This window comes from Hyperolius riggenbachi, chromosome 10 (genome assembly GCF_040937935.1).
Source record: "Hyperolius riggenbachi isolate aHypRig1 chromosome 10, aHypRig1.pri, whole genome shotgun sequence".
In the NCBI taxonomy this organism is placed as follows: Eukaryota; Metazoa; Chordata; class Amphibia; order Anura; family Hyperoliidae; genus Hyperolius; species Hyperolius riggenbachi.
The window spans coordinates 36,175,456-36,202,494 of record NC_090655.1 but is presented as its reverse complement, the minus strand read 5'-3'; the positions used below and the strand labels follow the sequence as shown (position 1 = coordinate 36,202,494).

General features: G+C 45.9%; 2 protein-coding genes across 2 annotated transcripts in view; one reads left to right on the top strand and one right to left on the bottom strand.

Moving 5' to 3' along the window:
* Positions 1 to 16,486, bottom strand: part of SUPV3L1 (Suv3 like RNA helicase) — a 41,230-nt gene extending 24,744 nt beyond the window's left edge. Inside the window, exons 1-5 of the mRNA XM_068258715.1 lie at positions 16,122 to 16,486; positions 13,800 to 13,877; positions 11,057 to 11,164; positions 9,415 to 9,529; positions 1,917 to 2,085 (exon numbers count right to left, since the gene is read on the bottom strand). Of these exons, the coding sequence (XP_068114816.1) occupies positions 1,917 to 2,085; positions 9,415 to 9,529; positions 11,057 to 11,164; positions 13,800 to 13,877; positions 16,122 to 16,377 (726 nt within the window). The 5' untranslated portion in view covers positions 16,378 to 16,486. The remainder of the gene's footprint in view (positions 1 to 1,916; positions 2,086 to 9,414; positions 9,530 to 11,056; positions 11,165 to 13,799; positions 13,878 to 16,121) is intronic.
* Positions 16,487 to 17,867: 1,381 nt separating this feature from the next.
* Positions 17,868 to 26,114, top strand: LOC137536503 (uncharacterized). The gene is made up of 2 exons (XM_068258714.1): positions 17,868 to 17,877; positions 22,078 to 26,114. Exon 2 carries the CDS (start codon positions 22,089 to 22,091, stop codon positions 24,432 to 24,434), a length of 2,346 nt encoding a protein of 781 aa, XP_068114815.1. The 5' UTR covers positions 17,868 to 17,877; positions 22,078 to 22,088; the 3' UTR covers positions 24,435 to 26,114.
* The last annotated feature ends 925 nt before the right edge of the window (positions 26,115 to 27,039 follow it).

The following is a 27,039-nucleotide window of genomic DNA, read 5'->3' as shown; positions in this document are numbered from 1 at the left end:
AATTTACCTCACTGCTCTGCAATTTCAGCTTTCCATGTGGTGACAGCCTTTATTGATTGACATTTGCCTAAGTGCTCGGTAAAGTCCGCTGTTTTCTGCATTACTGTATGTTGTAATGCTTTATGAATTGAGGCCAATGCGTTGGGAGCATTAGCATTTAAAGTGAACCTCCAGACTCTACTCAGCAGCACTGAAAAGGCCTGGTGTTTCTTTAACAGTATCACAGCATCAGAACTTTGTTTTTCTTACCAAAGTCTCATTTTCAGCTGCACAGAAGAAAACTGCCCGGGCATTTTTCCCCTGATGCTGTGCAAAGCATGATGGGATTTCTGATGTTGTTCTCATTCTGCTGTTTTGGTGCAATTTGTTTTTTTTTTTAATTTGAGATCTGAAGCCTAGCGTGCGCAGCTGGGAGGAGTGATCTGGACACAGGACAGTTGGAACTGTCTCATGCTCCCTCTCACACAAGCACAGTAGTCATCAAGCTCCACAACAATAATAATCCAGTGGCGCGCCCCGCAGGCGCACTAGTGGCTTACTGCTCGGCCCGAGCCAGATTGGATCTGCCCTACTGCACAGGTGCTAGCTGCTTGTGCAGGAGAGCAAACCTGATCGGGCATTTCGGCCGAGGCCCGAGCGGTAAGCTGCCAGTGCACCTGCATGAGGCGAGTCACTGGATTATTATTAGTGTGGACTGTGCAGGGTTCCCACTGCTTGATTGCGCTGGCTGAGGAGGATGGGGGAAGCCTCATTAGGAACCCGAGGTAAGGATCATTTTTTTTTAACCTTACAGATTTTCTTTAACTAAACTTAGGATATGGCTGTAGAGTTGCTGCTAAATGGTAATCAAAACTAGTCCTTGGTAAGACTACTTGTAAAAGGTACAGACCGGAACAAAGAACATCTAAGCAATGTAACTGTAGGTACATGTAAGAATGATGTGCAGGTACTCTGCAGGGGAATAAGGAGATTCTTCCTCTATTACACATTCTTCCTGCACAATCTGAACCAGGTTTACAGGTGGTAGTCAACACCTCTGCGATCAATGTGCCCAACATTCTCAGTGGATTCACAGCAACTCTGCAGGGAGGGCATATGTAGAGTATAGTACTACTGTGTAACTTAATTTGTAGTCACCAACCCTTAAATTTAATTACATATCAAATTAAATTGATTTCATGTACAAATGGAAATTTGACATATAGTTGCTAAAGAAATCCACTGCTTTGTATTTTTGTGTTTGTTTACCCATAATCAAAGCAGGCATGTCATTTTTATCAGCAGCTGTGAATAGACTGCAGGAGTACCGCTGCAGCTCTCCATACAGCAAGCACTGAGGCTTAACCCCGACAGTAGTCCCTGCAAAGTGAAACCAAGTTCTAAACTTCAGGTTTTGTTTTTTTTTAGGATTTCCATAAACTGTAATGAAGAAATTGTTTTGTCCGTAAAGGTTATCATGCTGTGGCTAATCTTTTAGAGCAAAGAGGAAATGGTGAGCTTTGCTTGTAAATAAATATGACTAGATTGTGTTAAAGGACAATTGAAGTGTGAGGGATATGGAGGCTGCCATATTTATTTCCTTTTAAGCAATACCAGTTGCCTGGCTGTCCTGCTGTTCCTCTAATACCGTTAGCCATAGACCCTGAACAAGCATGCAGCAGATAAGGCGTTTGACATTGTTGTCAAATCTGACAAGATTTGCTGCATGCTTGGTTCAGGTGTGCGAGTCTACTGTGTAACACTACTGCAGCCAAATAGACCAGCAGGGCTGCCAGGTAACTGGTATTCCTTAAGAAAATAGATAATGGCAGCCTCCATATTCTTCTCGTTTCAGATTCCCTTTAATCTAGTGATTGGCAGAGCCAAGCTAATGAAATTGAGTAGAATAAAATGAAAATGCCATGTAAAAGTCTTACTGCATCGTTGCTCTTCCTAAAGATCTCATGGGCAAGCAGTTTTAGCGGTCCGCAGTACACTCCAGACTTGGCACCAAGGTATCTCTGGATTGCGTGGTACGTTTTCCCACTGTTTGTGGGACCGGAGTGAAAAACGATCTTTCGCTGAATGGCTCTGGCTTCAGGATACCTGAAACAGTAATGGCTCTATTAGAGATTTTCATCACAAGGAGAACTGGGAATTTGAACTCAACAAATATGTATAAAATGAATGGGTCGGTCAGTCTACACATGACAAATATTACAGGTGGAACCTCCTAGAGTAACCCACCTGATGACAGTTTACACCATCTAGGGAGTTCAGTGGGAGGCTAAAGGAAAGAACACACCTCCAACCACCATAGAGAAATGTATGTAGGTGACTATTATGCACACAATAAAGTATTTAACAATCTCATTACAAGCAGGCTGGTTTGTAATTATTGTTATTTATAAAACTTGGGCGGGATATATAAGCTCGATGACTAGCTGAATTGTAAAGGGGTCGTTCATTTTCTTGTTCTCAAATTGTGCCTGATATTTTCAGGTATCTTAAAGAGACTCCGTAACAAAAATTGCATCCTGTTTTTTATCATCCTACAAGTTCCAAAAGCTATTCTAATGTGTTGTGGCTTACTGCAGCACTTTCTGCTATCACAGTCTCTGTAATAAATCAATGTATCTTTCCCCTGTCAGACTTGTCGGCCAGTGTTGTGGTTCTGTGATGCATCTCCCCCCTCCAGGCCCCTCTCTGCACACTGCCTGTGTATTGTTTAGATTAGGGCAGCTTCTCTCTTCTCTCTTATCTTTTACAAGCTGGATAAATCGTTCTCTGAGCTGGCTGGGCTTTCACATACTGAAGAATTACAGACAAGGGCAAAGCTGTTTGCAGGAAGAAAAGAGCAGCCTGAAACTTCAGTGCATGAGAACAGGGGGAAAGAAACACACAAATGATCTCTTGAGATTAAAAAGGAAGGGTGTATACAGCCTGCTTGTGTATGGATGTATTTTCTATGTGTGGACATACTGTACATCAACCTACTTCCTGTTTTGGTGGCCATTTTGTTTGTTTATAAACAAACTTTTTAAAACTGTTTTTAACCACTTTTAATGCGGCGAGGAGCGGCGAAATTGTGACAGAGGGTAATAGGAGATGTCCCCTAACGCACTGGTATGTTTACTTTTGTGCGATTTTAACAATACAGATTCTCTTTAAAGAGAAACTGTAACCAAGAATTGAACTTCATCCCAATCAATAGCTGATGCCCCCTTTCCCATGAGAAATCTTTTCCTTTTCACAAACGGATCATCAAAGGCTCTGTATGGCTAATATTGTGGTGAATCCCCTCCTACAGTGTGATGTCAGGACCTAGGTACTGACATCACACTGTGGGAGCCTTGGAGCATTGTGGGAAATAACGCCTGTTTCCAGTAGCCTAGCAACCAGTATTTACCTCTGTCCATATGTGTATCGATTTAACCACTTGAGGACCGTAGGCTTTACCCTCCTTAAGGACCAGACCCTTTTTTCCCATTCAGACCACTGCAGCTTTCACGGTTTATTGCTCGCTCATACAACCTACCACCTAAATGAATTTTGGCTCCTTTTCTTGTCACTAATAAAGCTTTCTTTTGGTGCTATTTGATTGCTGCTGCGATCTTTACTTATTATATTCATCAAAAAAGACATGAATTTTGTCATGTATAAAGTAAAATTTCTGTATACATGAAGCACGAAAAATGTGGACAAACATGTTTTTAATAAAAAATCCTAAAGGATGAAATAATGAAATCCTAAAGGTACTCATTGGACTTTGGGCCCCTTAGCGCAGTTAGGGTGCAAAAAAGTGCCACACATGTGGTATCGCCGTACTCAGGAGAAGTAGTATAATGTGTTTTGTGGTGTATTTTTACACATACCCATGCTGAGTGGGAGCAATCTCTGTAAATGGACAATTGTGTGTAAAAAAAAAATAAAAAAAAAATTGTCATTTACAGAGAGATTTCTCCATCCCAGCATGGGTATGTGTAAATATACACCCCAAAACACATTATACTACTTCTCCTGAGTACGGCAATACCACGTGTGACACTTTTTTGCAGCCTAGGTGAGCTAAGGGGCCCAACGTCCTATGAGTACCTTTAGGATTTCAAAGGTCATTTTGAGGCATTTGGTTTGTAGACTACTCCTCAAGGTTTAGGGACCCTAAAATGCCAGGGCAGTATAGGAACGCCACAAGTGACCCCATTTTAGAAAGAAGACACCCCAAGGTATTCCGTTAGGTGTATGGTGAGTTCATAGAAGATTTTATTTTTTGTCACAAGTTAGTGAAAAATGAAACTTTGTGAAAAAACAAAAATCAATTTCCGCTAACATTTGACAAAAAAAAAAAAAAATCTTCTATGAACTCTTCATACACCTAACAGAATACCTTGGGGTGTCTTTTTTGTAAAATGGGGTCACTTTGTGGGGTTCCTATACTGCCCTGGCATTTTACGGGCCGAAAACCGTGAGTAGTCTGGAAACCAAATGTCTCAAAATGACTGTTCAGGGGTATAAGCATCTGCAAATTTTGATGGCAGGTGGTCTATGAGGGGACGAATTTTGTGGAACCGGTCATAAGCAGGGTGGCCTCTTACATGACAGGTTGTATTGGGCCTGATCTGATGGATAGGAGTGCTAGGGGGGTGACAGGAGGTGATTGATGGGTGTCTCGGGGGGTGGTTGGAGGGGAAAATAGATGCAATTAATGCACTGGGGAGGGGATCAGGAGGGGGGTCTGAGGGGGATCTGAGGGTTTGGCCGAGTGATCAGGAGCCTACACGGGGCAAATTAGGGCCTGATTTGATGGGTAGGTGTGCTAGGGGGTGACAGGTGGTGACAGGAGGTGATTGATGGGTGTCTCAAGGTGTGATTAGTGGGGGGAATAGATGCAAGCAATGCACTGGCGAGGTGATCAGGGCTTGGGTCTGAGGGCGTTCTGAGGGTGTGGGCGGGTGATTATGTGCCCTAAAGGCAGATAGGGGCCTAATCTGATGGGTATCAGTGACAGGTGGTGATTGATGGGTAATTAGTGGGTGTTTAGAGGAGAGAACAGATGTAAACAGTGCACTTGGGAGGTGATCTGACGTCGGGTCTGCAGGCGATCTAATGGTGTGGGTGGGTGATCAGATTGCCCGCAAGAGGCAGGTTAGGGGCTGATTGATGGGTGGCAGTGACAGGGGGTGATTGACAGGTGATCAGGGGGGATAGATGCATACAGTACACAGGGGGGGGGGGGGGGGGTGATCAGGAGTCCCCAGGGGGCAGTTTAGGGACTAAAAAAAAAAAAAAAAAAATAGCGTTGACAGATAGTGATAGGGAGTAATTGATGGGTGATTAGGGGGGTGATTGGGTGCAGACAGTGGTCTGGGCAATCAGGGGGCAGGGAGGAGGCAGATCAGTGTGTTTGGGTGCAGACTAGGGTGGCTGCAGCCTGCCCTGGTGGTCCCTCGGACACTGGGACCACAAGGGCAGGAGGCTGCCTGTATAATACACTTTGTAAACATTACAAAGCGTATTATACACTTCCTATGCGGCGATCGTCGGGTTAACAATCGGAAGCGCCGGCGGGTTGACGACGCGGGTGGGCGTAGCCTATTGCCGGAGGATGCGCGCATCCCAGCGCGCAATCCCCGGCAACACAGTGTACCAGGACCCGTCGCCAATGTGCAGTGGGCGGTCGGCAAGGGGTTAAAGAGAACCCAAGGTGAGAGGGAAATGGAGGCTGCCATATTTATTTCCTTTTAAACAATACCAGTTGCCTGACAGTCCTCAAGATCCCAGAGTCTCTAATAATTTTAGGCACAGAACATGAACAAGCATGCAGCAGATCAGGTAATCTCAGTTTTTACTAGATTAGCCCGATGCCAATTCCAGGGTTTTTACTTATGACAGAAGATCAGCAGGGATGTCGGGCAACTTGCATTGTTTACATGGAAATAAATATGGAAGTCTCTACATCCCTCTCACCTCGGGCTCCCTTTAAAGTGGATCCAAGGTGAACTTTTACACATTGCATAATTGTGTTCCTTTCCTATTGTTTATAGAGCATTCCTCAAGCCAAATACTTTTTTGTTTTTGTTTTATTACTCTAATTCCCTATAAACTAAACAAGCCACGCCCACAGGTTTTCAGAGAGCCAAGGCAGTAACAAGGGCTCATGGGAGCTCAGTCTGGGCAGGAGGAGGGGGAGGTGTTACGAGCCATTGATTTCAGAGGCAGAGGGGAGGAGGGAGGAGGAGAGGGGATTAGGCTGATTGGTCAAGATACAGATAAGCCTGCCTCTGTGTAATGTTTACAAACAACATGGCCGCTGTCATTGTATCACAGGAATAAATAATCATATTCCATTAAAGCTGTTTGCAGCTAGATTTGCTGTGTAAACCATCTAAACTTTACATAAGATATATAGACAAGTTACTTGTTATAGTTAGTTTTTCATCTCGGATCCGCTTTAAGCTGCACACATACATATAATAGTTCTCCACCGAGGCGACTGGTGGTCCAAGAAAGTTTCGGTGACCAGAGGAAAAGTTAGGGAATAGGGTAGAGGAAAGTTAACGTTATCAGGAAGAATTCAAATGTCATAATTTAAAGGACAACTGAAGAGAAAGGTATATGGAGGCTGCTATGTTTATTTCCTTTTAAGCAATAACAGTTGCCTGGCAGTCCTGCTGATTCTCTGCCTCTAACACTTCTAGCCATAGGCCCTGAACAAGCATGCAGCAGATCAGGTGTTTCTGACATTGTCAGATCTCACAGATTAGCTGCATGCTTGTTTCTAGTGTTATTCAGACACTTCTGCAGCCAAATAGACCAGCAGGGTTGCCAGGCAACTGGTATTGTGTAAAAGGAAATAAACATGGCAGCCTCCATATTCTTGTCACTTCAGTTGCCCTTTAAAGCAAAATTGAGGGTTACAGTTTGGCAATGATAATGGTCAGGTGACAATAAGAAGGGTTAAAGCGGACCTGATCTCAGAACTCCCTCCCTGCTCTAAAAGATAAGCAACAGCACAGCAACCTTTAAAGAAAAAACATTTCACAGCTGATACAAATCCTGCAATAAATCTGCAGTGTGTCTACTACTTCCTGCTTTCATGGAAGCAGACATAAGGTTAACATCCTGTGTTTACAAATTAGCTGCTCCGCCAAGACAGCCAGCTGACAAAGCTGAGAGATCGAATTACATTTGTGCTTAGTCACAGATGAGGGGGAATTAGACAGGCTAAACTCTCTAAATACATACACGGCGCATTTCTCTCCGTTTTCCTTCTGTTCTGAGCAAAAGTTCAGGTCCACTTTAAAGTGGATCCGAGATAAACTTTTACATATTGCATAATTGTGTTCCTTTCATATAGTTTATAGGGTATTTCTCAAGCCAAATACTTTTGTTTTGTTTTAATACTCTAGTTCCCTATAAACTAAACAAGCCTCGCCCACAGCTCTTCACGGTGCCTTGGCACTGTAGCAAGGGCTTATGGGAGCTCAGTCTGGGCAGGAGGAGGTTATTAGCCATACATTTCAGAGGCAGAGGGGAGGAGAGAGGGGACTGAATTTACACACAGGAAAGCTGATAGCATCTCCAGCCCTCAGCCTGTGACAAACAGAACATGGCTGCCCTCATTGTATCACAGGAATAAATAATCATAAATTTTTGAAGCTGTTTGCAGCTAGATATGCTGTGTAAACCATCTAAACTTTAGATAAAATATATACTTGTTATAGCTAGTTTTTCATCTCAGATCCGCTTTAAGGATAGGAGACAATAAAGACAACAGAGGTTAGGCCCTTATGGGGTTAGTGGCAAACAACTATCAACAGGGAAATATCCAAAAAGTACATCAAAGCCTGTACAAAAAAGATAAAAAAACATACACATAAGCCTTTTAATAGGATGTAACTATAACAGTTAAATCATCTCTAAATATGCCCCGCCTTCCCAAACAAGAACCTTAAGCTGGCCACTAACTGTCCAATTTCTAGCGAAAAATCGTTCGAGCGATCAGAAATTCTGATCGGATGAAAAATCGTTCACTACACCATCAACTAACCAATCTTTGCTTCCTATCTATCACGACCACCAAGAAAATCCAAATTTTTGTTCGACGAAAATTCATTCGGGGGACATTTTTTTCACTCATTCATAATCGATTGTGTCCACCAATGGAGATTGTTTACAACCAATCCGATCAGAATTTCTGATCGCTCAAACGATTTTTCGCTAGAAATTGGACCGTTAGTGGCCAGCTTTAGGCTTAGGCTAGGGCCACACTAGCTCCGGGTGCGGGACGCATCTGCGGTCCGGGCTCCGATTTTCAAAACCCGGAACGCAAACGGATCCGTGCTGCCTTTTTTGCAGCACACGTTTTGGATCCGCTTGCGTGTTTTTTGTTTTTTTTTTGCTAGAGGGGGTAGCAGCCAGGACGGGGGGCTGCGGGCAAAGCGGCGGCCAGGGGGGTCACATCCCCCCCCCTTTGCTCACCTGGGTGCCCCCCGTCCCCGCTCCCCCTCCAGCTCGCATATAATGTAATAATTTGTACCTAATGAAGTTCGGCGAGCCGGGCACTTCCGCCCACACCGCTCGCCGTCACTTCCTGCAATGTCGCCCTCTGTATTTCAGTGGGCGGCATCGCAGGAAGTGACGGCGAGCGGTGTGGGCGGAAGTGCCCGGCTCGCCGAACTTCCTTAGGTACAAATTATTACATTATATGCGAGCTGGAGGGGGAGCGGGGACGGGGGGCACCCAGGTGAGCAAGGGGGGGGGGATGTGACCCCCCTGGCCGCCGCTTTGCCCGCAGCCCCCCGTCCTGGCTGCTACCCCCTCCAGCATGGCGGCCCCCTCCTTCACCATGGGACACTGGAAACTGATCCGTTTCCAGTGTCCCAAAATGTCAGTGAAGAGGGAGGCCCGTTTCCCCATTGATTTTCACTACCCGTACGTGTATACGGGTCCGTGAAAAATGCTGCAAGTCCGGACTCAGCGTTCCGGGTTTAAAAACGTATTCCGCGGATCGCACGCGGATACGTTTTTAACTTGAGTGTGTACTGTTCCTATTTTTAACATTGGTATCTGTGGCTATGTTTTTCGTCCGGGACAAAAAACGTAGCTACGGATACGTTTTTAAATCAAGTGTGAACTAGCCCTTACTGGGGAATTCCATTCACAGAATGTAACTGCCAATATAGAACTGAACCAATATGGAGACCTTTCCCCAGTCCACAGGACATTGGAGAAAGTAACATCATAAATATCAAATTCCATGGATTGGCACTTTCAAAGTTGCAGGAGTGAAACTTCCAATCCGTTGAATTTGCCATTTATGTTCTGTTATTCATCCAATGTCCAGGCGAATCCGAAAGGAATTGCCCTAATCTGTGGCAAGTCATTACCCAGCAAATATCAAGACCCAAATATATGAACTAAAAGTTTAATTACCAATTAGGAGGCAGCCTCAAGTCACTTATTTTGCGAAGATCATCCATACAGTCTAGCATGGGGAATATCTGCTTAGTATGTCTCATGAAGAAGGGAAAAATATCATCAACGTGACCTATGTAAGAAAAGGAAAAAAGCCAGCGATCAGCAGCAGAAGTGAGGAGTACCCGAGAAGCTCCTTATTCTTGTGCTTGCACAATCCACTGTAATCTGCTATCTCTACCCTGCTGTTGTCCCTCCTCCCTTCTCCATAGAAACGGTACACTCAGCTCGGCTATGCCCAAGCAAAATGTCTGCATGCTGCTTGTTGCCCACAGTGTCACCTAGGACTGAGCTTAGTCCTTATGAGACATTAAATGAAAAAGAACCTGAGGTGTGAGACCTATGGAAGCTGCCATATTTATTTCCTTTTAAAGCACAGGTGTTGAACTCCAGGCCTGGAGGGCCAGATCCATGCCAGTGTTTAGGATGGACTGAGAAAGAGGAATGTGTTCTACCTGATGGACCACACCTTTCCTGATTCAGACCCATCAAGTATTTTCAGCTGTGTCAAAAATGTGTGAGGACCTCGGACCTCATAGGACCAGTTTGACATCCCTGTTTTAAAGGGAACCTAAAGCAAGGCTTCCATATGTATTTCATTTTCAGCAGTACCAGTTGCCTGGCTGTCCTGCTGATCTTTCTGGTCAGTAGAGTTTAAAGTGTACCTGAGATGGCAAAAAAAATATATATATATTTACCCGGGGCTTCCTCCAGCCCCATGAGCACTGATGTGTCCCACGCTTTCCTCCCGAGTGCCTCCATTCGGCTGCATTCAATCCCAGTAATCTGGCTCAGTTGCGCCATTCGCAAAATTTCAGTATAGTATGAGAACAACAGATCAATCCCTCTCTGATCTGATTCTTATCAGAGAGGGATCGAATTCCCCTTATACACTGCACTTAAAGGAATACTGTAGGAAGTAGGGGGAACAGCGTACTGCGGGCGCCCAGACATCAAAGTCTGAAATTCCAGAAGTGAACCGGAGGCGGGGCCCGGAGCAACTGTGAGTGGCTGCACAGGATGTCTGCGGGGGACCATTAGAAGCCCCGGGTAAGTTAAGCTAATTTTCTCCCGACCCCTCCTAAAAAGTTTCCTTTAAAATTATACCATGAAATCTAATGACAATCTATCAAACTGCAGCACTGAACTGTTTGATGATGTGCTGCAACGCTATGAACTATCGAACAGGCTAAAAAAAAAAAAAAAAAAAACACAAAAAAAAAAATATATCTTGAGGAAACGCCCTGCTGGCAGGAAACCCATAGGTGGGCGGAGCCTAACGTCACTGGCCAGCCACCTCCTCGCACACACTCACCACTGTGTGACCTACAGCTTGCGTTTAGCGGTCTGACAGATACCGTATTGGGACACCACACTGCAATGACCAGCATCCGCTGCTGATAGTGATGCTTACAGCAGACAAGAGGATACCTCCTAGCTCTGCTACTTTCTTGCTTTTAAATTTTGCTCTGAAAAGTGTCTAATTAATAAAACGTGATATTTTTTGCACATATGCTTGAAACCAATAGTCCTTATATTATATGATATAAAAAAAAAACACATCAGATTTGGATTTTTCTATTTCCTAGAGCCACCTTACCAACGCCACAGCAGATGTCATTGAGGACGATGTGCAGGTCCACTTGAATAGGGTCAGTTTCCATAACAATTTTTCTGAAGCTTATAAATGCTTGATGAAAGAGACGGGCTGCAAACACACGTAACAAGGTTAGATTTCTGCAGCATCAGAGCCAACCAAATCTCAGTACATAAAACTAGACAGACAAAGCAATCACCAGCAACAGTTTGATATCTGTATGTACCTACTGATTGGTATCTATACATCCTGATGAGTCTGTGCCCTGCCAGCTCACCATTATCCTACATGTTCACACCTAATATCTGATTGCCACTCATAAAAGAGGGATTGACAGCCATAAAATCAAATTTATATTACCAACTGCTCTCTGTTTATTAACTGGTCTGCATCCTGACTTTGCAATGCCAGCATTCCAATATAATCATAAATGTGTCTGCTGTAATCTTACACCCCAACCATGAGCAATAGGAAAAATAAATGCAATCCCTTCCATGAACAAAACTACACAACAGTGCAAATGCACTCAACACCCTGCACTTGCAGATGAACAGCTCACACCACCTCTAAAGGTGGCCACACACGATACAATAAAATGATCAGATTTTACGGTAATTCGATAAAACCGGTCAGATCTCCCCCCAAAAAATCGAAAGCTTTTTCATTCGACTGAAAAATCCGATCAGATTTCCCGTTTTCTTCGATTTTTATCGATCCGGGATGCCAGATATTTTTCTTCAATCTTTCTAAAGATTGTATGGTGTGTGTTAGATTGCCAATTTATTAATATACACACCCTAGCAATTTTGTCAGAGTATCCAATCATTTTTATCATAATTGGGGAAAAATGTAATATATGTGTGTGGTACATTGGTCATATTCCTAAAATGTTACAATCAGTCAGAAAAATTGATTGCAATTCTTAAATTGAACAGATATTTAAAAAATTGTATGGTGTGTGGCCACCTTAAGTCTATAAAATAAAAAAATATATGGAAGAGCACTAAACCACTCCAGTTTTAAACAAAGCTTACAATGGGGTCCTACAAGCTGATTTAAAGTGTATCGGAGACGAGAGCTGCAACAGATTTGTACTTACCTGGGGCTTCCTCCAGCCCCATAGGCATGAATGCGTCCCTCGCCATCCTCCGTTAACTGGCAACCAGCTCCAGTATTCGGCTCAGTGATGACAGGGGGCCTTCTGCACAAGTGCAACCCCCTGGCTTCACCGAGCCATACTGGACCCGACTGAGTAGAATACCGGAGCTGATCGCGGCTTAACGGAGGACGGCGAGGGACACATCCGTGCTTAAGTAAAAATCTGTTACAGCGCTCTTCTCTGGGTCACTTTAAAAAGTGTACCAGAGCTTATACAAATAGAAAGGTTTATACAAACCTGGAGCCCCATATGCTCTGATGGCTCCCACGCCGCCATCCTCAGTCTTCTGCAGTGCTGGTACCGGATCCCCGCAGTTCCATCAGTCTGAGCCAGTTTGACGTAAGAGAAGTGCGACCTCTACATATCTCTACAGCAGCTGCTGGAGAGATACGCAAAGAGAGTACTTCTCCTGCGTGGACTGGAGCCGACCGACGGAAGTGCGGGGACCCGATACCGGAGCTGCAGAAGACTGAGGATGGCGGTGTGGGAGTGAGCGGAGCATATGGGGCTGGAGGAAGCCCCAGGTTTGTATAAACCTTTCTATTCGCATGATCTGAGTCCCTTTAACCTCCCTGGCGTAAGCCCGTGCTGAGCACGGGCTATGCCGCCGGTAGGCACTGCTCAGGCCCCTCTGGGCCGATTTGCATATTTTTTTTTTTGCTACACGCAGCTAGCACTTTGCTAGCTGCGTGTGCATGACGATCACCGCCGCTACCCGCCGATATCTGTCGCGCTGCAGCAGCCCCCCCGTGCGCTGCCTGGCCAATCAGTGGCAGGCAGCGCTGTGGGGTAGATCGGAGTCCCCTTTGACGTCACGACGTCATCCCGCCCGTCCCCATGGCGACGGGTGAAGCCCTCCAGGAGATCCCCGGAGGCGATCGGAGGGGGTGGGATGCCACTGAGCAGCGGCTATCATGTAGCGAGACCTTGTCTCGCTACATGAAAAAAAAAAATATTTTTTTTTTAAAACGGCTTTGCTGCCCCCTGGCGGATTTTGATAAACCGCCAGGAGGGTTAAGTACCTATCTCTCTTTTAACGTGGACCTGAACTCTTGCACAGGACAGAAGGAAACCATATAGAAATGCACCCTGTATGTATTTGGAGAGTTTAGCCCAGGCATGGTCAAACTCGGCCCTCCAGCTGTTACGGAACTACAAGTCCCACAATGCATTTGCCTTTATGAGTCATGACTGTGGCTGTCAGACTCCTGCAATGCATTGTGGGACTTGTAGTTCCTTAACAGCTGGAGGGCCAAGTTTGCCCATGGCTGGTTTAGCCTGTCTCATTCCCCCTCATCTGTGACTAAGCACAAGTTGCAATTTGATCCCTCAGCTGTGTCAGCTACCTGCCACAGCAGAGAGCTATTTGGTTAACAATATATCTGCTTCCATGAAAGCAGGAAGTAGACACATTGCAGACTTATTGCAGTATTTGTATCAGCTGTAATAAATATTTTTTCTTTAAAGGTTATTATGCTGTTGCTTATCTTTTAGTGCAGAGGGGAAGTTCTGAGTTCAGGTCTGCTTTAAACATCAAACCGTTGTGGGCCATCCTTCTATTGTTAAAAGGATGCTATCAATCCTTACCATCGAGTCCATTCTCCACTCCCAGCTTTTGGATTTCTTTTCTTCTATAAAACTTGTTTAAAACCTTCAAAACTTCAGCTGAAAATAAACAGTAAAGGCATTGTTATATGTAGCGGTGCCACAGCTCTCTCCATCCCCTAGTTCCTGCTTCCGGCCTCCATCATGTTAAATGACTTGCCTTCGGGACTCTTTGGAAGGCTTCAGAAACACTTCCATCCCTGAGTACTACAGAAGATACGCACATCCAGACATGCGTGTCTGCAGTACAGATACACAAGTCTTCTTTACTTTAGGCTGAAACCACCCATTTGTGGAAAATGGGCGCAGTTTTCTACAGACAATTTTGTACATGAATTAACCACCTGGGGGGTATGCACGGCAGTGTGTCGGGCAACAAAAATGAGCTGAAAGCAGTATGCCCAACAGGGTCAGGCTGCATTTCGTGGCGTTTCTGACTGTGTCTCCTGTTCCCTGTATATCCTCCTCGGCCCCAGTGTGTAACTATGAGAAGCGGCAGCTTGCCTCACCTAATCAACAACTCCAGCGGCGATCACAGACCTCTCCTTCACTGCACCTCTAGTGCTGGTTTCTGCTTGACCAGAGGCGCAGTGAAGGAGAGAAGAGGCCTGCGGTCGCCGCTGATTAGGTGAGCCAAGCTGCTGCCTCTCATAGTTATACAAAGAGGGGGGGGGGGGGGCAAATGAGGGCCAGAGGAGGACACGTGAGGGGGGGCAGAAGGGAACACGCGGGAGACAGACAGAAGGGACACACAAGGGAACACAACAAGGGGGCAGAAGGGAACACAACAAGGGGGCAGAACATTTATATTGCGCTTTTCTCCTGGCGGACTCAAAGCGCCAGAGCTGCAGCCACTAGGACGCGCTCTATAGGCAGTAGCAGTGTTAGGGAGACTTGCCCAAGGTCTCCTACTGAATAGGTGATGGCTTACTGAACAGGCAGAGCTGAGATTCGAACCCTGGTCTCCTGTGTCAGAAGCAGAGCCCTTAACCAGTACACCAACAAGGGGGCCAAAGGGAACACAACGGGGGGGGGGGCAGAAGGGAACACAACGGAGGGGGGCAGAAGGGAACACAACGGAGGGGGGCAGAAGGGAACACAACGGAGGGGGGCAGAAGGGAACACAACGGAGGGGGGCAGAAGGGAACACAACGGAGGGGGGCAGAAGGGAACACAACGGAGGGGGGCAGAAGGGAACACAACGGAGGGGGGCAGAAGGGAACACAAAGGGGGGGGGGGGGGCAGAAGGGAACACAAAGGGGGGGGGGGGGGGCAGAAGGGAACACAAAGGGGGGGGGGGGGGCAGAAGGGAACACAAAGGGGGGGGGCAGAAGGGAACACAAAGGGGGGGGGCAGAAGGGAACACAACCGGGGGGGGGGGGGGCAGAAGGGAACACAACCGGGGGGGGGCAGAAGGGAACACAACCGGGGGGGGGGGGCAGAAGGGAACACAACCGGGGGGGGGCAGAAGGGAACACAACCGGGGGGGGGCAGAAGGGAACACAACCGGGGGGGGGCAGAAGGGAACACAACCGGGGGGGGGCAGAAGGGAACACAACCGGGGGGGGGGCAGAAGGGAACACAACCGGGGGGGGGGGGGCAGAAGGGAACACAACCGGGGGGGGGGGGGCAGAAGGGAACACAACCGGGGGGGGGGGGCAGAAGGGAACACAATGGAGGGGGGCAGAGGGGAACACAACGGGGGGGGCAGAAGGGAACACAAAGGGGGGGGGCAGAAGGGAACACAAAGGGGGGGGGGCAGAAGGGAACACAAAGGGGGGGGGGCAGAAGGGAACACAAAGGGGGGGGCAGAAGGGAACACAACCGGGGGGGGGGGGCAGAAGGGAACACAACCGGGGGGGGCAGAAGGGAACACAACCGGGGGGGGCAGAAGGGAACACAACCGGGGGGGGGGGCAGAAGGGAACACAACCGGGGGGGGCAGAAGGGAACACAACCGGGGGGGGGGGGGGGGTGGCAGAAGGGAACACAACCGGGGGGGGGGGCAGAAGGGAACACAACGGGGGCAGAAGGGAACACATCGGGGGACATGCATTATAAAAATTAATTGGATCACTTTTTGCACAGGAATGAAGCAGAAATTGACCACCAGGAAGGTTAAACATTAACTTGATAGGACAAGGGCTGATTTTAAATGCACACAAACCACAATATATTTTTCCAGTGTGGTCCCAGCCTTGCAGTTAATTAGTGATATAACAAAAGTAGTTGAATAGTTGATCCTGTTATTCTAGTAGCTAGTTAGCAGCAATCCCAGCAATACCGTCTCCCTAGTGAAACTTACATTTATTGAGTGGCTGGGTGAGCTCTGACCCGATGTCGGACTCTGGTACGTCAGGTTTAATCGCCACAGGGACAAATAAAGACGTGTCTAGCTGCTTCCCGTTCAAATCAGAAGAGAAGCTCCTGCAGGCTGCCCTGACCGTGGTGGAGCGCCATGCTGTGTTCCTCCGCTGCGCTGCCAAGACCTGCGGGCTCCGCACCACTGACTGCAAGCAGCAGCGAGCTATCCTCTGCACGAACATGGTGACCGCTGTCATACCAACTGCTTCACTGCACTGTGCTCTCCCCCGCCATCAATGTCCACACGTCCCTGCCAAGAGCAGCATGTCAACCAGCAGCGCAGCCTGATGGCGTCACTAGCAGCCGCGCAGCCTGATAGCATCACTAGCAGCCGCGCAGCCTGATGACGTCACAAGACCCGACGTCTTCAACAACGCGGTAACCCTTTCTGAGTTCTGACCTAACACCGGTGTGTTGAACATCAGCATGATATGCATACCTCCCAACTTTTTCAAAAAAGAAGCTCGGACACTTAAAGCATAGCTCCCAACTGTCCATCTTTCGGAGGTACAGTCCCTCTTTGGGTGCCTTGGCCATCTGTCCCTCTTTCCTCCTCATTTGTCCCTCTTTCTATGTAAATGTATATTTTTCTCTACTAGAAAATGTGTTTAATTGTCTCTAAACTTAATTCCCATCTTCTAAATTGATATATTTCTTATTTTCAAATGCTAATATGAAGGAAAATGGACCCGGATAGAAAGGAGTGTAGTTTGAATTATAAAACAACATTTTTCTTATGAAATCTTTATGGTATGTGTGCCAGCGGCGTGATCAGGGTGTGGCTTAAGTGTCCCTCTTTCTCATCTAAAAAAGTTGGGAGGTATGTTAAAGTGTACCTTAACCACTTCAGGATTCTGCGTACGCATAAGTACGCCCCTGAATCCTGAAGTGGTTTCCATGGAAACGGCCGCTCGTATTAGCGGCCGTTCCATGTCAGTTCACGGAGGGTGTCTCCGTGAACACCCTGCGAGCCTCCGATCGCGGCTCGCAGGGTAAATGTAAACACGCAGGGAAGATCTTCCACGCTGTTTACATACATACGGCGCTGCTAGAGGAGATCAGCGATCCCCGGCATCTGATAGGCTGAAGCCTATCTGGGGCGGCGCAGGACGCAGTCCGTCCTGTGCAACTCACAGGGGCAGGGAGAGGGAGGGAAGGGGAAGAAGGCCACAAAGCGCTGCGGAGGGGGGCTTTGAAGAGCCCCCCGCAAGCGCAAACAGCCGGCGGCGATCAGACCCCCCCAGCAGGACATCCCCCTAGTGGGGGAAAAAGGGGGGGGGGAAGTCTGATCGCCCTGGCTGCTAGCTGATCTGTGCTGCGGGCTGAAGAGCAGCACAGATCAGCAAAACCACCCGAAACCCGGAAGTGGTTAAACAGGAGATATAAAAAAAAAATTATACATAAGTGGGGCTTCCTCCAGCCCCCTTCAGCCTGATTGCTTCCTCACCGTCGTCCTCCTGTGCAGCCTGGATCCTCTGCTATTCGCTGGAAAGTCCAGTTGGGGGCCAGTCGGCGCATGCGCAGTCAGTCTGCGCGTTCCTGTCACTGGGAGTAGTACCACACAGGCGTAGAACACTCCCCACGATGGGGGCAGACGCGTGGGCGGGCCGCACATGTGCAGCACTTTCCAGACTGAACTGGACTTGACTTTACGGACTGAACAGCAGAGGATCCATGTGGCGCCAGAGGACGACGAGGTAACAATAAGCCTGAAGGGGGATGGAAGAAGCCCCAGGTACTGTTTTTTTTTTTTTTTACATCCACCATCTCAGGTTTCCTTTAAAGGGCATATGAAGTGGAAAACTAAATCAATCTTTATTTACCTGGGGCTTCTTCCAGCCCAGCCTGTAAGGGTCGGCACGGGTATGTGCGCATGTGCCCACGTCATTGGGCATGGCCTGCGCAGTATGCACCGGGTTGTGTGCAAGCAGCCATGTGTGCAGAGGCACCAACCCACTGGCGCTGCGGCAAGGGACCCAGAAGACTTCTAGGGATTAATTTTTATTTTCCACCTCATATGTCCTTAAAGGACACCTGAGGTGAAAATAAACTAATGAAATAAACAATTGTATCTATCCTCCTTCTCCTAAAAATGACTTTTGAAGATTTTTTTTATTTTATATTTGAATCTTTTTAACCTCCCTGGCGGTACACAGTTTATGAGGCTGCGTCCGCGGGAGGGATTTTTTTTAAAATAAAACCTGTTTTAAACTTCATAGCTAGCACTAGGCTAGCTACCCGTGGCCCCCAAGTCCCCCAGCACCTAACTGCTCCCCCCGATCGCCGCCGGCAACACTCACTCATCCGCGATCCTGCAAGAGCCGCAGTTTCCCAATTAGCTTCAGTCTTCGCTATGGCGACGATCGGACATGACGTCATGCGCATTCCTAATCCTCCCCATAGCGAAGCCTGGAGCTGATCGTGAGGCTGTGCCATCGCGGGATCCCTTTGGGGTATGTATTGCGGCGGGGATCGGGGGGAAAGCGGAGGCACTTGGGGGGCATAGGTAGCTAGCCAAGTGCTAGCTGAAGAGTATTGCACACGTTATGAAAAAAAAATCCTCCCGGGCCATGCGATCCCCTGCGGCGGCTACCCTGACACTGTGTCGGGCTTACCGCCAGGGAGGTTAAGTTTTTATTTTTGCTCAGTGACACAGTCATTGAAGTATGCCAGAGCTAAAATCTATGAACTATTGACCTTTTTATCTCTTTGCTGCTCTCAGAAGCCATTTTCTGCTAGTAAAATGTTTTATAGTTGTCATTTCTTATCAGCGAGGGGTCACCATGTAGTCTGACCCAGTCCTGACTCAGACAGGAACTGCCTCTTACATGCCTGATGTTTAACTCTTTCAGTTAGAGAAAGGGGAAAAAAAGGAACACAGCCTAGTTATTTGTGTGCTACGCACTATACATACATCTCGTTATGTCACGTCACCTCTGGTATCCTTTGACGCCTTGTGTACAAGCCCCTTAAAGGCATCATCAAGCAAAATTGTCATAACCTAAACCGCCTACCTTTATCTCTTTGTTAGATAATGATGGACAGGTTTGCGTCCTCCATTGCCGCCTGAAATGCTTTATTTGCCCACAAATTGCTCCATTAGTTTTTCGTGCCTCGGAAGTTATTGCTCTCATGCAGTCGCAGGCTGAACTTCCTTTATGTGGAACGCAGGTGCATTTCTAACCGCTGCCGCGCTTACGTATGCATGCGCAAGCGTACTGTAGCCGCAACCGGCGTGTCCAAGTGTAGCATTCCCTCCCTTCAGCCTCCACCTTCCTTCATGCGCGCTCACTGCACAGGTTCTCTGTGCATGAGACACACTGCAGTGTAAGAGGCGGAGCTGGAGGCTGAAACAATTTTGTTTTACTCCCTAGCAAAATTAAGTCATATTAATTCAGAATATTAAAAGTTATATGGCAAAACTTTATTTTTATTAATATTAAACGGCTATAAATGTATTTATTGGAAAAATTATTTAAAAAAACCCTTTTTTATAGGACATAAAAAAAACTTTTTTATGGGACATAATAAAATGTTATCAGTTGTTTTAGCAAAGTAAATGTTATTTAATCTTTTATGCAATAATATTATTATTAAATTATATATATTTAATTTAATTTGAATGAATAATTTTGTGTGCCATCAATACATTTCTGTACCATCCATAACTAGAATTGTACAAGGAGCTATCGTTACTTTGTACTGCCTGAAACACACAGAGACATTTCATGGCAGATTTACTGACATATAAGTAATTTGCATCATGTTTTATTTGCTTTACGGCCTGGTGCACACCAAAACCCGCTAGCAGATCCGCAGAATGCTAGCAGATTTTGAAACGCTTTTTGTTATTTTTCTGTAGCATTTCAGCTAGCGTTTTGCGGTTTTGTGTAGCAGTTTTGGTGTAGTAGATTTCAGATATTGTTACAGTAAAGCTGTTACTGAACAGCTTCTGTAACAAAAACGCCTGCAAAACCGCTCTGAACTGCCGTTTTTCAGAGCGGTTTGCGTTTTTCCTATACTTAACATTGAGGCAGAAATGCATCCACAATCCAAAAAATGCCTCACCCCGGGAGTATGCCTTTCTGCAAAACTCCTCCCGCTCTGGTGTGAACCACCCCAGTGAGATACATTGACCAAGCGTATCCGCAGCCGCAAGCAACTGCAGAAACGCTGAAAAAGCCGCTCGGTGTGCACCAGCCCTACAATTGATTTTTCAACTTATTCACTCTCTTCAATGAAAAATCGATTGGAAATCAGATCTGACATGTTTGAAATAATCAATGTTTCAGTCAGTCTGCCATTCAATCTCATCGTGTGTACCAGACATTGATCACCGATTGTAAATGGTAATAGTTCAGTGTTCTCCCCAGAATTTTTTCCCAGCCGGGCGGCATGAAAAAGTAGCCGGGTGGGGCGAGATGACAGCATGCAGGGCCAGTGCTTCTCTGCAAATTTCTGCCTACACCAAAGGTGGAGTTAAGCCGATGACAGCCGGGTGGTAACCAAAAATAGCCGGGTGGAGCACCCGGCTAAAAGAGCCTGGGGAGAACACTGTAGTTTACATAATACATTGTAATAACACATTAAATGTTTATTGACAAGGTCATTATAATTGCATCAATCTAGTATCAGAGGGATACATGTCACATTGTCACCCGCCCTGAGCTGCAGGTTGTGGTTAACACAGGCCATCACTTAGCACCAAAAAGAAGTATCCATCTAGGCAATTGTGTATAATAATAATACCAAGTGTTGCAAAATATCATTTATTTATTAGGGAACGTATACCCAAACCACCATAACAACAATCCCATCAATTCACAGGAAGACCTTCTGGAGAAGTGACAGTGTCACGTAACGCGTAAAGGAGCGCAGGAGGGGAGCGTGGTTCATACTAGGAGTTACAGGACTGGGTAAGAGATTGTTTATTCGGCTTAGCAGCCATATCTTCTTTGACAGTTAAATCCTATTGCAGGGCTTTAGCATTTATTATATTGGAAGGCTATTATTAACTGTTGGCCAATGCTTTTGGATATAATTCCATGTCCTTGTCTCAGACTATTTTTGTACACAATTGTCAATTTATTAGTGTGTGGTTGACCTGTCTTCCTGTGTGGTTGACCTGTCTTCCTGTGTGGTTGACCTGTCTTCCTGTGAATTGATGGGATTTTAATTGTTTTTATGGTGCTTTTGGGATACGTTCCCTACTAAATATTTGATATTTTGCAGCACTTGGTGAGATTATGATTATTATTATATACAATTACCTAGATGGATACTTTTCTTTGGTGCTAAGAGTTTAACATGTCCATGGCAACGGCCCTGCTCAGGGCCATATTGCTTTTTGCTGTTTGCTAAACACATCATACACACGTCATATTGTCACCCGCACAGAGCTGCAGGCTGCGGACAACACAGGCCGACATACACTGGGGATACATGTCACATTGTCACCTGCACAGAGCTGCAGGTTGTGGTCACCGCAGGCCGACATACACTGGGGATACATGTCACATTGTCACCTGCACAGAGCTGCAGGTTGTGGTCACCATAGGCCGACATACACTGGGGATACATGTCACAATTTCACCCACCCAGAGCTGCAGGTTGTGGTCACCACAGGCTATCATACACTGGGGATACACGTCACATTGTCACCCGCACAGAGCTGCTGGCTGCAGTCACCATAGGCCGACATACACTGGGGATACATGTCACATTGTCACCCACCCAGAACTGCAGGTTGTGGTCACCACAGGCCATCATACACTGGGGATACTTGTCACATTGTCACCCGCACAGAACTGCAGGCTGCGTTTAGCACAGGACAGCATCATTAGAAAGTTAATTATACGTTGTTTAAAAAAAATTATAATTTTCATTTTTTTTTTCAGTTACTGCTGTCATGCCAAGTTGCATAATAGAGGGATGTGCTCATGGCACCGGACGTGCATCAAGAGTGCAAGACGTCATTTTACATGTCTTTCCAAATGACGCGACTACAGTGAGGAATTGGGTTAAAAGCACTGGACAGTCTTTCCAAAACATCGACCTCTTAGTTTCAAAAATACTAGAACACAAGTCAACAGATCTCTTTAGAATTTGTTCATCTCACTTTAATCCAGAATGTTATGAAGATAAAGGAAATAAAAAAATATTAAAGAAGGGATCAATTCCAACAATTTTTCCATCAGTACCCAACAACCTACTGGTCAATGAGCGAAAAATTCTCTCTGCAGGGAAAAGACAAGCCTCTGAGCCGGTGGCACATAAGAAAGTACCTAAATCGACAAATGTTTGTGATCGCTGCAAGCGTCGGATGACAACTACCGGAACCCTCACTTTCACAGATTCATGGACACAGACTGATGAACCTGAGAAAAAAATGATTATTGAACGAGTTGATCCTCCACATGACCTTGATTTTTCAACACCGATGAATGGAGGTCCTGAATGTTTAACTGTACCTCAAGTTCAAGATTTGTTTAGTTCAGAAAGTCCAAGAAGAACAATATATTTGCAATTTCCCTCAACCTCTTGTACGCTGAGTGATGTGTGGATTGAAACTTGTACGGCTGAAATTTCTATGTTGACAAGTGCCTCAGTGGTTTCTGAGGTTCTGGAAACTGCTGAATGTTCTGAACAGGTCAGTTTGTCAAGTGGGGAGGCGTTTGATCCAAAAGACATCATGGTCTCTGAGTCAGAAGTCCGTGTATTCGAACAAATTCAAGATGAACCTGCTCCTACTGTCCCTGGTCCAGAAAGCGAGTTAATGAAAAATTATGTAGAGATGAGAAAATTTCTAATATTTGAGTCTTGCTTGGATGAGCTGATTAGCAAAGTGAAATGTCAGGCAGATCCCTCATGCCATCAAACAGTGAAATCATCCAACAAGCAATTAAAGGGGTCTGCTATTATTGTTCGTGGTGTTTGCAAAAACGGTCATCGTTTCTCAATATTTGAATCTCAGCCACGAATAAAAAGACGCCATGCTGGCAATATTCTACTGGCTGCTTCAATGCTCTGTTCTGGATCGAGTTTCAGTAATATTTCTCACTTCATGGATGTCTTGGGTGTGGCCAATATTTCACCTACTACCTTTCACAAGTATCAAAGAAACTACTGTTTTCCGGCAATTCAGAATGCATGGGAGAAAGAAAAAAATATAATTCGAGAAGAAATTGGAAATATTCCTGTAACCATAGGAGGTGATGGCCAGTGCGACAGCCCTGGTCACAGTGCTAAGTACTGTATTTATACATTTATGGACCTTATGTCAAATAAAATTGTGGATTTTGAAATTGCTCAAACTACTCAGTGCACATCATCAAGTGCTATGAAGAGATATGGTTTTGAGAAATGCATGACCCGGGCAGTGGAAAAAAAACTTGACATTCAGCATTTAGCAACCGATGATCATGTTAGCATCAGGAAAGTCATGCGAGAAAACTACAGTGAAATTGACCATCAATTTGATGTAGGACACTTTGCCAAAAACATTTGTCATAAATTAAAAACAGCAAGCAAAAGAGCTGGGTGTTCGGCATTGAAATTCTGGATTGACGAAATAAACACACACTTTTGGTGGAGTGTAAAACACAGCAACAACAGTGAAGAAAAACTCCTGCAAAACTGGAAAAGTTTACTTCATCATGTGATCAACGTGCATGAATGGAAGGAGGATGGGATAATTCGCCGATGCTCACATGCACCGTTAACTGACGATGAAAAGGAACAAGGCCGTTGGCTGCAGTTCGATACAGTGGCTTACAAAACACTGGAACAAATTGTTCTAGATAAGGACCTAACATCCGATTTTAAACATCTCATATGGGGATGCCACACAGGACCATTAGAAGAGTACCACAGCAATGTCCTCAAATACAGAACCAAAAGACTGCACTTGGGAATTGACGGGATGGAAGCTCGAACCATTCTTGCTGCACTATCTAACAACAACAACACAAACAGGGAACAAGCTGTGGTAACAAAACAAAGCCGTGTCCCAGGAGAGTTAGGTTCAAAACAATTTGCGATTGGTGCTCCAAAGGGAAGGAAAAAATGGGTACCAAAACCACGCTACAATAAACACAATTTTGTGAATGACATTCTTGCTGACTGCCTTAGATTTTGTGAGGGCACTGCCGAGACCAATTGGGTATCAAGGGCTGGAAGTTCGCCAAAAAATATTTCCAAACTACCCAAACCGGACAAACAAGAATTAATAACTCAGTACAAAACTCGCTTTTGAGTCTTCTTGATTTTTCAGTAAACATTTTTTTTTTCATTACATAATGATGTAACCATCACATTTTTTTTTCCCCAAAAAGAACTTTTGAAAATGTACAAGAACAATATTACTATCAAGGTTATATAGTATATACCAGTGGTGCCCATCCTTTTTTTTTTTTTTTTTCCCCCAATGGCCGTACTTCATATCAAGATAAATTTCGCTGGCTGGAACACATGCATACAAAATTGACATAGTTACATAGTTATTTAGGTTGAAAAAAGACATACGTCCATCGAGTAACAGTTAACATGGTGTTGGAAAAGGAAAGAAAACGACAAACCAAGAATTGTTGTACTCACCATTTGTTGCTGCAGGAACCTCCCTCCAATAGGAATCAGCCTTATTCCTATTGGAGGGAGGTTCCCGCAGAAACCAATGGGTGAGGGGATAGGACGGTACCAGATTACAATCTGTTGTCTGGCTCTCCTCTTCCGGACGCTTTGCCATTCTTGCCTCACCGTCTCTTTGCCGCTCAGGCCTCATTGTCTCTGATCCCAGCCATCACCCCCTGACTGTACTTTCTGCCAACCTGCAAGAAGGCTTGTTTACCTTCCTATGGTTGCGTCATAGGACAGTAAACAAGCGTACTCACGTCAACATGAACACGAATACGCTTGTATACCGCCCTATGACGCAACCCCCTGATCCTCCGTGGGCCACAAAAGCCGGCTTTGCGGGCCACAGGTTGGGCATGACTGGTATATACTGTAGATAATAATTAATTATAGTTAGTATATATTTTTTTGTTATGGGAAGAAGATGCAGAAGTGTCAGCACTGCTGTATGGTCCTGTTTATTATGCAGCATATGAAAACATAAACACATTGACATGGCTCATGCAAGCAAGTGAAACCGTTGCGGTGCTATGCACCTTAAAATCCTTGTAGGAAGATTGTGACGGTGGGTGAGAAATACTGAATCCTGATGGTTGTTTCATGCAATCAGTGCCTTTAGTAAGAGTACGTAGAGGCGTTGACCATGCGAAAGTGCTGCCATGCGTCAGTACCCTGCATCCAGCATCACGATCTTCCTATATGGATTATTATGTGAACAGCACCGCCAGGATTTCACTTGCTTGCATGAACCCTGGTAGAGTGTTTATGGCTTTTTAAGCGGCACATTAAACTGGACCATACCGCAGTGCTGACACTTATTGGCATCTTCCTTCTACTTATTTACTGTTCTGTATGTTCTGAGGTCACTGGGTCCCCCATCCAGACTTATGGATAATGTAAGCTGCTATCCACAATCTTCATATCTTTTACTGCATTGCAAACAGTCCTTTTGTTTTTACTATTTTTGTACAATTTCTTATGTTAAATTCTTTCGGAATGTAACAGTATACAGTATTCTCCCCAGGCTCTTTCAGCCGGGTGCTCCACCCGTCTAATTTTGGTGAGCACCCGGCTGTCATCAGCTCGCCTTCTCCTCTGCTGTAAGCCCTTCATTCCCCCCGTTGCGCGCTACCCACCTACTTTTTCATGCCAACCAGCTGGAAAGGAAATCTGGGGAGAACACTGGTATACATCACCTTGTTTAGTTATAACTTTGAAATAACAATCTATTTGTGTAATATTTTATGAGTATAATTTCTTACTATAAATATTAAAATAAATAAAAAGTTTTTTTTAATGGTTATTTTACTTGTATACGTTATTTAATTTCAAAAAAATGATAGTAAATTATTACATGTAATTCTTTTTTTAAAATAAAACTCCTGTATCAGAGTTCATTTACAGGGACTCGGAAAGCAGGGCTGGCGCTACCATAGAGGCAAAAGGGGCCCTGACCTCTCCTGGGGCCCCAGCAGCGCCAACCTTGCTATATTTTTTGCTTGGAGACACGCTGTCTCCGTCCCACTCTATGACCCGGCGTGTGTTACACATGACGCGCCGGGTCATAGAGAAGGAGGGAGACAGCGTGTCTCCGAGTGCAGCCACGGCCTGCTTGCTCATCCACCGGCACTAAATGGTAATTGTGGCTGTTAATATCCTTTCAGCAGGGCCCCGGGGAGCAAAAAAATATAGCAGGGTAGCAGGGTCGGCACTGCTGGGGCCCCGGGGAGCAGAACAGTAGGGGGTGGCGGTGTGTGCGGGGGCCCAATGCTGTAGTTTGCTTCGGGGCCCCTTGAACCGGCCCTGTCGGAAAGCTTTTTTTTTTTTAAATTAAATTACAATTACCTAAGGAGAGGGAAGCAACTCCTCGCTCCATCACAGGCTCTCCAATTATCAGTTTACGATAATGAATCGTATAATGCTCCATGCCGCTACTGAAGTGTACTGGAGCACAAGGACTCCCATAAATAGGCCACTAAATACTGTGCATGCTTAACCTCCCTGGCGGTAAGCCCGAACTGAGTTCGGGCTATGCCGCCGAGAGGCCCCGCTCAGGCCCCGCTGGGCCGATTTGCATAATTTTTTTTTTTGTTACACGCAGCTAGCACTTTGCTAGCTGCGTGTAACCTCCGATCGCCGCCGATCCGCCGCTATACGCGTCGCCGCAGCCGCCCCCCCCCCCCCAGACCCCGTGCGCTGCCTGGCCAATCAGTGCCAGGCAGCGCCGT